This window comes from Podarcis cretensis, assembly GCF_951804945.1.
Source record: "Podarcis cretensis genome assembly, chromosome: 3".
NCBI classification, from domain to species: domain Eukaryota; kingdom Metazoa; phylum Chordata; class Lepidosauria; order Squamata; family Lacertidae; genus Podarcis; species Podarcis cretensis.
The window spans coordinates 66,781,557-66,795,901 of NC_137172.1; the positions used below are offsets into that span (position 1 = coordinate 66,781,557).

General features: G+C 41.0%; 1 protein-coding gene across 7 annotated transcripts in view; it reads right to left on the reverse strand.

Annotated features, from left to right (window-relative positions):
• Positions 1-14,345, reverse strand: part of LAMA2 (laminin subunit alpha 2) — a 390,451-nt gene that overhangs the window by 297,019 nt on the left and 79,087 nt on the right. For all 7 annotated transcript variants that reach the window (XM_079970713.1, XM_079970719.1, XM_079970718.1 and 4 more), the window contains exons 2-3: positions 3,410-3,580; positions 723-835 (exon numbers count right to left, since the gene is read on the reverse strand). In XM_079970713.1, the coding sequence (XP_079826839.1) occupies positions 723-835; positions 3,410-3,580 (284 nt within the window). The remainder of the gene's footprint in view (positions 1-722; positions 836-3,409; positions 3,581-14,345) is intronic.

The following is a 14,345-nucleotide window of genomic DNA, read 5'->3' on the forward strand; positions in this document are numbered from 1 at the left end:
GCTTTCCAAGTACACTAGGTTCAATTCCCCCCCCCCCCAAAAAAAAAAGATTCACAGCTTGCAGAGCTTCCTGTAACACAATGACATTTCTTCAAAGACCTACTTGGATCAAAGAAAACTGGAACTATGCCTGCTTCATGGGAGCACATTTGTTACAATTTGCCATTTTTTAACAACAATGTGTGTTGTAATCTTTTTGCATTTCTAAGAACATTTAAAGATTAACTTTCAATGTTCTAGATGCCAGTCTCAGCACTAGACGTTCAATATTTGTATATAAAAAGTGCTCTGAAAAAGGTAATGCCATTGTTACCACCACTCTCTGTACACCAATAACTGCTCACGTGAGTGTTCTATTCACACAAGCAATATATTATGGAGGATGTGATTTACAGAGGATTGTTTCTTCCTTTGCACTAAGCCAGACTATTGGTCCCTCTAGCACAATATTATCTATACTGATTGGAGGTGTTGTCAGAAGTCTTTCCCATCTCTACCTGGAAATGTTGGAGATTAAACCTTGAACCTTTTGCAGGCAGGGATGTACTCTTGTTTCCATCTGTAATGGCTGTAAAAGTCCTGTTTTTCTATTTCCCCCCCTATTTCTTTTATGCTGCTCCATGTCCGGACATCTGGATGCTCAAAATTAAGTAGACAGGTAGAAATACAGGAACAAATTTCGGCACCAAAATTCAGCAGCAGAAACAACGCATAAAAGTTACCTGCCGCAAGTCCAGTGTGATGGTCACATAGTGATATTCCATCCCATTCTGAATGCTGGGACTTTGCCACCAAGTATTCTTGCCATCAATAGCATTTGTTATGGGGTGTCGCACTGTTGGAACATTAGTAAAATGCAAAAATAATAATGAAGCTAATTGGCAGTGAATGTGACTTGGCTTCCATCGCACTCACAAATTCCATTTCAACCGACTCAGCAAATTCATTCTGTTTCATGCAGTATTTAATAATAATAATAATAATAATAATAATAATAATAATAAGTAGTGTGTGAGAGGCACATATAATATCCTGGATAAAATTATTTTCCAGTGCTTGCAATAGCATACCACAAGCTTTAGAAATGCACCACAAAGCTTTGGGATGAAACATATTTCCAAGACATAATCAGGAAGAGATTAAAGATGCAGCTAAAACACAGAGAGAGATGATCTTTCCACGATTCCCCATACTTCTTACTCCTAAGGCCTCTTAAAACACAATGCTCTGTTGTAATGCTTAGGCTATAGGCTGTTGTTTCTGGAAACAAGTTCTCATTAATTTCATTCAGATTTTTAAATACATTTCCTATGCACAGCCCATTGAAATGAATGACAAATGCTCAGCAGCAGTGCCCAGTGAATTACACCCAATGAGGCTGTCAGCTGTTGTGAGAAGAAGTGGTAGTTGTGAACTGTGGACATGTCATACTGACAAATGGATAATTTTTCAAGCAGTATGACTAGTTTTGCTAGTTAAGCTTAGTGGTATCAGGGTCCAGATCCAGTGCTTTAAGTTGTGCTGCTGCCTTTCCTAATTCCAGTTGCCTAATTCCTGTAAATCAGTATCTAGAAAGTAATCTCCATTTAATTCAGTAGGACTTACTTCTGAGTAGACATGGTTATGATTGCCCTGTCAGTCTCTTGCAGACATCTTGGTCAGGACAACGTTGAAACTACATCCACAGTTCATAACTAGTGGCTACAGGTATCTAGCTAGGATATCAAAGTGCGCAGGGCCCAGTTGCACATGCATGCCCCAATCCAGTTGATGGGCCTTTCCTTGTACACACTGATCTTTCTTTTTGGATAACAGCAACAGATAAAAGCAATGATTTGGATCTAACATGTAAAAAACCACATTTTTAAAATTTTTGAGCCAGGGTGCTAATAAGCTTATGCTTTGATTCAAATCAGCAGTTCACTGAAGGAAAGGAATCCTGTCTCATAAGTGAAAAAGCAGAATGTCTAAAGCACAATTAAAGCAGTTGTGGGAGGAATAGGAGGTGTCAGTCTAAAAACTGCAAATGTCATAAACTGTATGCAAATATCAAATGATTCAATAGCTCTAGAAGCATTAACAGTAGTGTGTTATAAAATTAGGGAGAGAATTGAGTTATTGGATTCATATCAACAACATTTTTTAAATAAAATACCAAGAGCAGGGGGAAAGGCATTACTTTGCTCTCAATACTGTTTTTTTGTTTTTTTACTATGTCTGATCTTCTTTTTTTGGCAATCAGCTGAAAAAAAATCTTAGCGGGGAAGAAATCAACTGTAAATCAAACCCGGGTCTCTGAGGTGATAGTGATAGAAGTTGTCTAATTGGAAATTTTGCTATCAGCCTCCTCAAGTCAAATTGATATAAGGGTTAGTCATGAAAAGGAGGAATGAGAGATGAATATACAATTAACTGTAATCCCATTACGGAAGTTTAATCTTAATTAATTTGAAACCACTGATTAATTGCTGGAATGTATTCCCAATTTTAAAAGGGGAGAGACAAAATATACTATACACCACCAGGAAAGATGGGATAGAACTGCAGGCTTAAGGACCAACCTCAGTGATGAATGACAGGGGAGTTAGCTCACACAGGCAACCCATCAAAGTGTGGTCTTTAATTTGTGCTCACACATGATTAACTGGGGAGTGTGTGTTCATTTCCTTCTACAGTAATTAAGGGGAGGTATACCAGATTCACAAATTCCAAGGGGACCATTTAAAGTCTGGTTACATTACATGGCATTCTTATTAAAGGACCATCTCTGGGTAAATAAAACAGTTCATTGTGGCAAATGAACATTTTGCAAACCTTAAAATGTGATGAGATTGTAATGAAAGGCCATGTATTTTAAAGGCTGGCTGCACTGCAGACTAACAACAGAGACTGGATTGCAGAAGTATACAGTTCTTAACAGGCTTAAAAGACCATAGCGCTGGTAAATAGACATTAGAATTAAAAGGGCCCTCTTAGTAGAGACACTAATAGCCACACGGATAAGCAAGTGATGAAGCCATTTTTCTCTCTGGGGTTTTCTCCCATGAGGACAAAATGACATGGCACAAGTCTCTGACTGATGTATTACAAATGATGTCATTGGATGTCCTGTCATGTGAGGATAGTCCTGAAAATAACCAGGGAAATGTATTGAATGCTTTCTGTATATGCAGGAAAAAAGAAGTAGACTTGCTCTGACCTAGTCCCAAAGTTTCTCAAATGCTGGAGATACTTCCATTGATGGATTTCCTTCCCATGTCCAAAACCTGACCCAGTGTGCATGAATCAACACATTCAATAACCAGGGCTATGAAGGTGCTTTATTTTAACCAAGCATATCATATTAATAGTGATGCTAGACAGGGTGGCTAGATGGACACACATTATGAAAGAAAAATTGCACACGTACGATTTGGAACCTTACTGCGCAGGTCACAGAGCCGACACTGAGGGTTTCTTGCAGGTTGGCCAGGCACGTGTTCAACCAACTTGCAGTACATTTCAGGCCCTGTTTCCCCACAGGTAGCATTTGTGGTGATGAGAGCATTGGAAGCCAAGTTCAGAACTGCTGGAAACAAACCTGAAAGAAGAAGAAAAAAAACATCAGCATGGCACAGTAATAAAACAGAAACTCATTCACATTGGTGCAGGAATTAAGATGCATGTAAAAGAAGAAGAAAAAGTATTTGGTAACATAAGACTGTAGATCCTAAACTGCTGTAGTAAATTCTGACCCTAAGATCATGCTTTTTATTGTATTTATTTCATTTACAGTGGTACCTCAGGTTACATACACTTCAGGTTACAGACTCCGCTAACCCAGAAATATTACCTCGGGTTAAGAACTTTGCTTCAGGAGGAGAACAGAAATTGTGCTCCCGCAGCGCGGCAGCAGCAGGAGGTCCCATTAGCTAAAGTGGTGCTTCAGGTTAAGAACAGTTTCAGGTTAAGAACGGACCTCTGGAATGAATTAAGTACTTAACTCAAGGTACCATTGTATATTTCACCTTTCTCCCATCATGGAACTTATATCAGTTTGCAGAAGGTTCCCAGGGTATCTCACCCAAACCTGCTGAGCTTCAGCAATGTGACACAGGGCATGCTACACCATGCTTAGAATAGAAAATTAGTAGCGCAGTCAAGCAGTTTCATCAATGCTGATCCATAGTTGCTAAAGAAAAGGTTATTTCCTTCCACATCTTCTGTGCCCCCAATATTTTTTTTGTATTGATCAGTTGTTGCCTTTTCAATATATCCACATATATTTTAACTAATTAACAGAGGGTTGTTGTTTTTTAATGAATGCAACAAAACCCAACAGGAGCTTCAGCCTATTGAGTGTCCACATTTTGAGAGATATCACAGATCCAATTAAAAGTAGAACCATTGTGTGTGTTGTGTAGCAGGGAGCAGGAGGAGGAGGAGGAAATCCCAAAATATTAAGTAATAAGTTGGATCAAATATTAAGATTTCCCACAAAAGAAAGATCATGTGGGCTGAGGATATGAAAAGCTTAAGATATCAACACAGTGGGTTTGTGTCTGAGAGCTATGCTGGATCTAATGTTTGCCACCCCCATGTCTGGCTGTATTCCCTGAATCTAGCTCCAGACTTTAATGAGCACAAAACCTAATCTCAACTAAAATTGCCAAGGATGGGCTTGAATGTGTAACAGATTTTCAAACCTTTCCTCCTCTTTCCCCTTGCTAAATTAATGCATTTTGATCTCCCATCTCAGTTCTCTTGTCTGTCCCTGCAATTAACCTGTGTGCCATTTAATTACTGACCTTTTTGGTCATGGTACAGTTATCCTCTGACATTCTAAGTTAGTGACTCCAATGCTCCCTTTAAAAGCCATGTTCAACATATTGCCTAAGCAAGGCACCCAATTAGCTGCTAACTTGTCCAATTTGTACAACCAGTCAATCAATAGTCAGGACTTTATTGAATTTGCAGCTCGCCAGGGTTTTTGCAGATTACACACCTCTGCTTTAGTGTGTTTTAAAGTGTGTATATAATTTGTAGCTCCCTCCCCACCAAAAAAAAACCCCTCCACTGAGATATATTTATGACTCTACACAGGGGAGTTACAGAGTCAAGACTGAGTACTGAGAGAGCAAATGAGTAGTCAGAAGCTATAGCACCTCCAGGTTTACTTAAAACCTCAGGCTCTGCAGCATGAATAATATAAAAGCCAGCAATCTAGGCATAACAGGAAGACCAGCAGCCTGCTTTAAAGTGCACCACAGATAGTTTCAGCTAATGGGAACATCACATAAGCTCATAATATAGTGAGGCAGGCAAGAATTTACAGTATGGGATGTTGGAAAAATATATTGAAAGAATATAAAAGGAGGTGGTGAAAAAATGTCAGGGAGAAAACAGATGCACACAGACACACAGCTATGTGTACTTTATGTCTCTTTCTCTTAATCCTCTCTCATACACTCTCCAAAAACCCACATGAAATGCATTATTTTATTTTCCCCATGAGGACACCCTAGCCTTTTAGGGACAAACTAGATATTATATGCAGATGCATCTAATGATGCCCTGTTGGTTTTTGTTATAATCTGGAGGAGGGGAGAGGTGTTGGGAATCTGGAATTAAGAATGGAAGAGCAACTCACGGAGAGTGCATCACACCTTCCCAGTCGGCTGTTTAAACCAGCCACCTCCCTAAATGACCATTGCCTCTGGCAAATATTTCAGCTGTTCAAGGGGCTAGGATGCTGCCCAGCATGGTTGGCCTATCAAGGAGTGGAGTAGATGGTATTGGCCCCATGAGAAAGCCTTTCCTCCTGGGGGGCCACTAGGGGGCGCATCGGAAGATGGCTGACAATAACATCTCTCCGACCCACACGAGGTAATTTGGAAGCTATGATGGGAGTAATTAGCCTCCCTACCCTCCCCCAGGATGGGGGAGGGACTGCCCTTGCCTGCTGTGCCCTATACCACCCCCGAATTTGTGGAGATGGGGGCACTAGGCACAAAGCCCTCCTGTGGGATTCCGGCACTCCTGGACGCCGTCCCTGATCCGCGCCACTAGCTGCAAGAACTTCAAAAGAAACAATTTGGATGAAGGAATGCACATATCTCAAGGAAGGAGGGGGAGTAAAGACTGCTAACAGAAGAGATCTCTGATAAAACAAGACAAGAATAAAACATGAGAAGATACGCCAAGATACGGTATGGCAAATGACTGATGGGGGAGGGGGGAAAACTTTCCTTTCTTTCCTTATGTGATTAAACAAGAATCCCCTCCCCTCACGAGTTAGAATTGTCGTTTTAAGGACTTAAGCTATGGATTTAAGGCTGTGTGGAGATAAACTTTCGAACCAAAGCATGTTTTAAGAAGAGCGTGGAATGTATAAGAGCTTTGGAATGACGCAGTTAAAAATGCCGTCGCCATATTGGGAAGTTCTGTCGGAGGACTTAAGTCTGAGAGGAGAAATAGAGAAATAGAGCTGTTTTTATATTGTGGGTGAAACTCCTCAGTGGGACTTAAGAATGACAGTTCTGTAATTAATGATGGAAAGAGCGCTGTTATCTATGAAGGTGATGATATATGGAAACCATCTCGATTTAAGGATTGGAAGAACGGAAAATTCACACAGGATTATTATTGGTGTTTATCGGCTTAAGGAGACTATCAGAAGAGATCATAAAGAAAAAAGAGAAAATATATGAACAAGATGTGATGTGAAAACAGCAAGATAAGACTGGATAGAATTATGAACTCTGTTTGACTGATTTGGATTGATTTGGACATCAACGCAGTAGCAAGAAGATGATCAGAATTCCCCTTCGGATCTTGAAATATGGGTCCCCCCAACAAAATTTAAAATTCGGCTTTGTGATTCGGAATTTATGTGATGTGATTTGATTTGATTTGATTTGATTGGCCGGTTAATAAAAATTATTATTTTTTTTAAAAAAAAGAGAAAGCCTTTCCTCCTTCCAGGAGGGGAGGGGTTGTGAGCGGGAGACGATTCCCGCGTCATACAGGGGGCGCTCCGCCCCCTGTTTCAACTCCAGGGCTGGCACCACGCCCCTCCCCAGTTGGGCACCCAATAGGGAAGCTCGGCTGGGGCGTGGCTTGCTGCTCAAACGCAGACCTCTGGTTGGTCGCCCTGTTTAACCAGGGGGCCTGGTAGGAGTTTTTTCCAATTCGCTAAATTGGCACGGCCTCTTGGTTTTCTTCGCCTACCTCGTAGCAACCGTCACAACTTTCGTGGTATTTGGCGGTTAGGCATTGGAATGTATTGTTGATGTTTCGGGGGGCAAGGTGTGGCCATCGCCTTCCCCGACAATTTTGGGTATTCCGCTAAAGAAATCTGGCGGTTGTGGATCCTGTCCGATGCCCGTGTGGCGGGGGGCCATGGCACGACCCTTGGTGACATCAGGAGAGAGCCTATAGTTGGATTAGCATCAACAGGCTCCCCCTCCTGGTGGTTAACCCCTCCTCAGATTCACCCCTCTTCGAGTGGGTTGAGTCTAATGTTCTGTGGTCCAATGCCTAAGCCAGTACCTTCTCACATGCTGTAATCAAAAAAGTTGTGGCCTTTACCTTACCCATTAACCTTACATTCTGTGTCCACGTGTCTTTATTCCCCAAGCGGGGATCAGGTCCTCAAATCACAATGTCTTGTCACTGCCAGATGACTCCTCTTTCAACAGAGGTGCCAGCTTGTAAGGGCGATGGGCCGTCAACATCGCACACATGACATCAGGATGTCATCATTATTGTTGAGAAAGCTGTGGTATTGCCTTGCGCCTTCATTATACACCTTTAGCCACCAAGCAAAAACATTCCTCTTTAACCGGGCCTTTGGTTGATTAACATCTTATGCCCTTTAAAAATGTGTGTATGGGGGGTGTCATTGGGTTGTTATTTTTATTTTGATTATGTACTTCGTGATTTTATATTCTGATTTTATCCTGTGAACCACCCTGAGGCCTGCAGGTACAGGGAGGTATATACATTATAATAGTGTGTGTGTGTGTGTTGTATTGTGTTGCAGGGGAACAGTATCATCAGGGCCATGCTCTGAGATTGGCCAATGTGTGTTGGAGCCTTCTGTTCATGGGGTGGCTTGAAGGTATGATTTCCACCTTGAGCTGTCACTGCTGGCCAGTGGCAGTTCTGTCAAGGATTCTGAGACTGCAACAGCCATATTTGCAATGGGTTTTTTCTTGCAATGTGTTTCTACCTCCTGCCTTGCACTGGGCACATATAAAATGCAGTGGCCATTTTGTGGGCATAGCACAGCAACGTATCTCCAAACTGCAGGATAGGATTGCTCTATCCATGTCCCAGCACACTTGTGTCTACCGTATTTTTCGCCCTATAGGACGTACTTTTCCCCCTCCAAAAATGAATTGCCTATCACCAATAAGAAATCTCTCAAATTCATTTCAAAGCATCTTTTTATTTAACATCTTTATGTTAATTGCTATTTACCAACTGCTATTATAAATGGACAGGGAACTTTAAATCATAGACATGTTTAAATTGAGGGTATTAATAAGCTTTTAAGGAGTTACACTTCTATTCTCATTTATTCTTTCATTATTTCATGTTGGATTTAATGGTGACTCAGGAGAATGTCAACTTTACATAAGAACCCATTTCTTAATTTCATTTTGATTAGTAGCTTTGTGCTTTGCAAACTTCTAAAGGACCATATACTGGCTTGTGTTATGGCTTGAATCATGTTGAGATAGCAGGCTTGCTAAGAAGTGAGCAACAATAAAACCTAAAATGGGGAAACAATTGGTTGCCATTCAAAATGCCCCCCACAAAGAATATTACTTTCCTTTCAGACATGGGGAAATACCACCTCTGAACAAATGTACCTATACTACTTCTGCTCTGGAGGAAGCATTTATCAGCTCTTTCTTAATAGAAATGCTAGACTCAGGGAGTTAAAATGAAATTAAGATGCTCCCTGAATAGTTGGTTTGGTTAATTCCAGTAATTTTAAAGAAAGTATTGAATACATGCACCATTTACACAGAAGCACACACACACATGTGACTGTTTTTGTAACAGTTCATCAAAATCGTCTGGAAGAAAATACCACTCCCAACTGTGCCAACATGTCATTAACTGAGAACAAAATTTGACCTCATAATGAAACACATTATCAGCATGAACACAAGCAACGGTTGTTAGATGTTTTATTAAAGAGACATTGTCAATGTCCCAGTGTTTCGGAGAGAAGGAACCTTGTCATATCCAACCCCCTGCTGGCATACATGAGCAGAGATGGCAGGCAGAGCACAAAAGCAGCAGAAGGTGAATGAGCTCTCCTACCATGAACTCAAACACTGCAGTTGCTGCTGATGGATTGCCAAGCCTTGGAGCTGGCATTTTAATACATTTGCTACACAGCTGATAAGGATAAAAGCCCTTTGTTGGTAAGGGGTGGGTGTTCTTTGGTTCTTTGTATGTGTGCTTTGTTGTTGTTAAATGTTTTCAAGTTGGAACTGCAGTCTTTCCTGAACAGGTCACATCTGTATGTTCACAGTCACTTGTGATATAGTGCTGGGCACTCAGTGCTAATCAGAATATTTCATTTGCCTCTGTGTAATTTTGGAACATCACGTCCAAATAGCATCTCTGAAATACAGGAGTGAAACGAACACATTTCTCCAAATACCTATAAGCCTGTGATATCCTCTAGATTGAATTATGGCTGCAAAATAAATGAATAAATGCTAAGGCACAATGAAAACACCATCCACCAGGAATTTATAGTCCACAATTTATTTATCATCTGAGTCGGCAAAATGTAAATATGCTTTTAAGGAAGACACAAGAAGTAAATAAGCTTGATTGTTGGTCGCTTGTTTTCCCGCCCGACGAAAAACACATTAGTCTGTTTCCACCAACAACTTGTTAGTGTTTATAACCTGTCTGCTTGACCAATAAACAAAACTGAACCAGCAGCTCAACAAAAGGCATCCCAGGAACAATTTGTTTTGGAACCAATCCGACAACCATTCCACTCTGGCAATACTATGCGTAATACTGATTAAAACGTTGCTTTATTCCTAAGCAAAATCCACCTGGATGTGGTTAAGAATAAATTAGACAACCAGAATATTGCAAAGGGAGAGTGGGAAGTATGTCAGCAATGGAAAGATTATTGTGCTGTTGTATCAAACAGGGAATTTTATTCACTACCCAAAAGTTTGCGTGTGTCAGAGAAGCTGGCTGCTAACTATTGTTACACTATGTTGCCAATTTGGGTAGGATACAGTAGGAAAGATTGGCTGCCCTCTATTTCTGGATGCTTCTGGCAATGGAAAAATTTACATTCCTCATATGTAGTCCTATTCCACCTTGCCTCATACTTAGAGGGATAGAATAACTGGAAGATACTCTAAATAAGATGGTGCCAGGTAAAAAAACAACCTCACTTTGTCTCTCTTCTCTTTCCCTCACATTCTTTTTTACTTTGTACCAGCCTTATGCCTGCTTTGATATTCAGATTGAATTGCATTTGTAATCATTGCAACTACAGCTATGCTAAGATAGCATATTTAATTTAGCATATAACAAATAGTATGGTAAGATGGATTTGTGAAAGCCTACACACATACAATTTTACTTTTATTTATTTGGCTTTCTAAGAAGCTAGAATGGCCTTCTTTTCCTACATCTCCACCACCTCTTCAGTAGGTCATGGTGAACTGCAAGTGTATCAATGAGCCCTCCTGCCCAGTTAAGACTTCTAAAAATAATATAAAATATTATATAGGCATTTTTGAAATAAAGCTTGGTCCCCCATTTAAAAATACACACACCTAAAAACATACATACAAATAAAAAATAAAGCAAATTACCAATGGATATTTGTTTTTAAGTTTAAATTCTACATAACACTAGCAATTCCTCCTTTATTTACCGTACATATTTGGTGTTAGCAGGGCAATCCAAATACCCTTTGTGCCAGGCTAGAGGGGGGGGGGGGGTTAAATGGGCAAAGGTGTCCCTCTGCCTAGCCCCACGGGCCTCCATCAGCCTCTGCTGGCCATTGTCTGTGCAGTGACATCAGTTGGAAGGCAGGTGGGGGAAAGTGATGTTGGCTGGACCCCTGCTGGAAATGAGTAGATGAGTGGACCTGAGATGGCCTAGAATCCATTGTATCCCAAGCCAGTGCCACTGCTGTCAGGTGATATGGGGCCTAATTGTTATACCAGTTGTTTCCTGAAGGCATACAAGATTAAAGGTGCTTAAAGCAGGCCAGTGTAATTTTTGACCCACTAAACTGAACACAGACCACCAGTCACATATTTTAGCCTACCCAGCACTTAACACCTGAGCCCTTTTGTGTATCGAAGCTGGATCCTGCTTCATCTATGGCTGGTGGCCTTGGTGGGTCACAATTTCCGCAGGCCAAAGCTAAAGCATAGAAAACCCAACCCTATGCACCATACAAATATTCCTAGTTTTTAAAACTGCAAATCTAAAATGCATTTTGTAAAACATTATGGAAATGCATTTTGTAAAAGATTATGGAAATGCATTCAACTTCTCTCCACCACTGTTTCGTGTCTAATATTGCTACACTTTTCCCTAATGCAGTACTATTTGGTCCAACTACTTTCTCTGCAAACACCTTGCTGCTTCAAAGAAGGAAAGGAAAACACTCTGCCTAAATTTCAGCTTAACTTTGCCAAAGCCACCTTCCAGGTCTGCAGGGGAAAGCTTGAAATGCCACTAAATTTGTATCGAATACTCAAAGGCAGCTTAAAAAAACAACGAGTGTCTCTTTCAGATGTTCTAAGAAGCATCCTCAGGAAAAAAAAGCAGCCGCAGAAAACAAAAGAGAAAGAAAGTTCCCTGTTGTAGTACTAAACTATGCTGGTGTGTGGGAACACAGTGAGTAGGCACAGAAAAACTCTGGGGCAAAGCAAAACAAAACATTGCAGCAAAGGATAATTTCCAGCTGTGCACCACAGGGAGCAACTTAATGCACTCAATCCACAATGTAAAATAACACTTTTATACAACTGGAAAATAAGTTCCATTTTAAGAAATCACTGTCCAGGCACAGCAGTGCTTGCAGACTGGAAAATATGATGTTAAAAACTATTTGTCCAGAGGCAAACAAAATCCAATACCACCGCCTTTCAGTTCATGTTTACTGCTCTGATCAACTGCTCCTACAGCGTTAAACAGCTCTGTTATCTTTTCTTGTTTAAAAGAGAACTAATGCATTTTTGTGGTGTTGCCACTTCTTTCAGGGGATACTCTTTTCATTTTATTCTTTTCTGCTTTAATCCCAAGAACTTTTCTCTCTTTTGGACTAGCAACTTTCCCCCAAGTTACATTCTCCACTCTGTCAAAAACATACCCTGATAATGTATGGTTTCCTCCCTGAAAATCCATGTAGTTAATCATAAACATTATGATATGTGCACAAACAAAATAGATCTCTGTTGCTTTCCAGTTAAATATCAGGTCAATGCGTCTAACTGCTAACTAGAAGGTTGGTGGTTCGAGCCCACCAAGGGATGGTTGTGGGAAGGATTCTTGCATTGCAGGAATGGATGACTGGATGACTCTCAGTATCTTCCAACTCTACAATTCTATTATCCTAGCACCTGTTTAGTATTTATAGGGCCTCTGTTTAATCTGGCTTTCAGGTCACTGATTTCAGAGGATGTCAGAGTCTGCTTTTGCCATTTTTTAATGATTCTCATTGACTAGTATGAGGGAAACAGGAGCAAGAAACTGTGAAAGTGGGAGACATACCTGCTCTCTGACTGGGCACTGAAAATCCCCAAAGTCTAGGCTCAGGTCACCATCAAGGGTCACCATAATAGGGTACCTTCTGAGACTCCCCTCCAGCAGGAGGGGCAGTCTAATATAGGCCCCTGGGATCTCCTAACCATTGCTCACCTGCCCTCTTATCTTAGGCTAAAAAGTGCAGGATGGTCATGGTGAGAAGGAGCAGCTGCAGCTGCCATCACCAAATTGTTCACTGGCTCTTCATCTTGTGACAGGGCATGTGGCAACAATGGCAAGCAAAAGGGGAAGGCGAAACAGCTGGTAACCATGGCTGGGAAGAGGAACGGTCCCTCTAAGTAGCAAGGGAGCTGGCACTGATGAAGCCATTGTGGTGTAGTGGTTAGAGTGTTAAACCAGAACCTGGGAGACGAGGGTTCAAATCCCCACTCATACATGAAACTCACTGAAGTCTCTCAGCCTAGCCAACCTCACAAGACTCTTATGAAGAGAAAGTGGGGAGTGAAGAGAACATGCTACTTTGAGCTCCTTAGAGGGAAAAGGAAAGTGAATACAGGTGAGATGGAGCACAAACCTATATATAACATTGGCGTATGTTGATTCCAGTGTGCTGGGCTCTGCCTCAACGTTTTCAATCACTCCCATTTATTTTCACAAACAAGCTGGAAGTTATATAAACACCATTCCTCCTTATATATGAAGAACGGGGGAGGAGCAACTGTGATTTGTTAGAGGCTGCTCAGCTAGTTCATTGCTAAACTAGGATTTGACAATTCCTTTGAAACCATAACATTTTACAAGAGTTTAATGCAATAACCCAATCCCAGCTTCCCTTCCAAAACTGTTTGTTTGCTTCCTCAATCCCAGTTCGTGCTGAGGATGAATGGAGAGCTCACAGCAGATGGCTGTCAGAAAAGCAATGACTACATACCATGGCTGAGAATTAGTGCACAGAAAATTATGCATCTTGGTGAACAGTACAGAGATCCTGCCTATAAATGCCAACAGACATCTGGCTTGAAAACACTGTAAAGCCAGTTTAAATATTCTTCTACGCTTACTTTAATATTCATGAATATTAGATTATTACCATGTCGGCTAACACCTCTCTGATTGAAGTTTTACTTTCCTCCCTAGGATTTGAATTTCAAGCGTTTATTCTTTTGTCATTTAAAAATCATCCTAGAGTGAGCATAGGTTTGTAATATTTCATTAATTCAAGGAAGGAAAAGAAAGGAGGAAAGGCATAAAACATTTGTGGCAGTGGGAATTGTTAGTTGGCTTCCAAAATTCTACGTTACTTACTGAAAAGGGTACATTTTCGTAGAACCATGCCATTTGGTTTTTGGGTAAGGAAAACAAAGGTTTCTAAAAAATGAACAAGTATCAAGTCTTGGTTCAGCCAGTCAGCACGATTGCCCAGAGGACTATAGGAAGCTGCCAGTGGGCTTGCCGGTGTGTTTGTGTAGAAACACTAACTGTATGAACTGAGCTGGGTTGGGGGTGGGGAGATTCAGACCTAATTAGCAATGGACAAAGTTGTCAGACTGCTGAAGGCAGTGAGAACTGGGTGCCTGATTGTT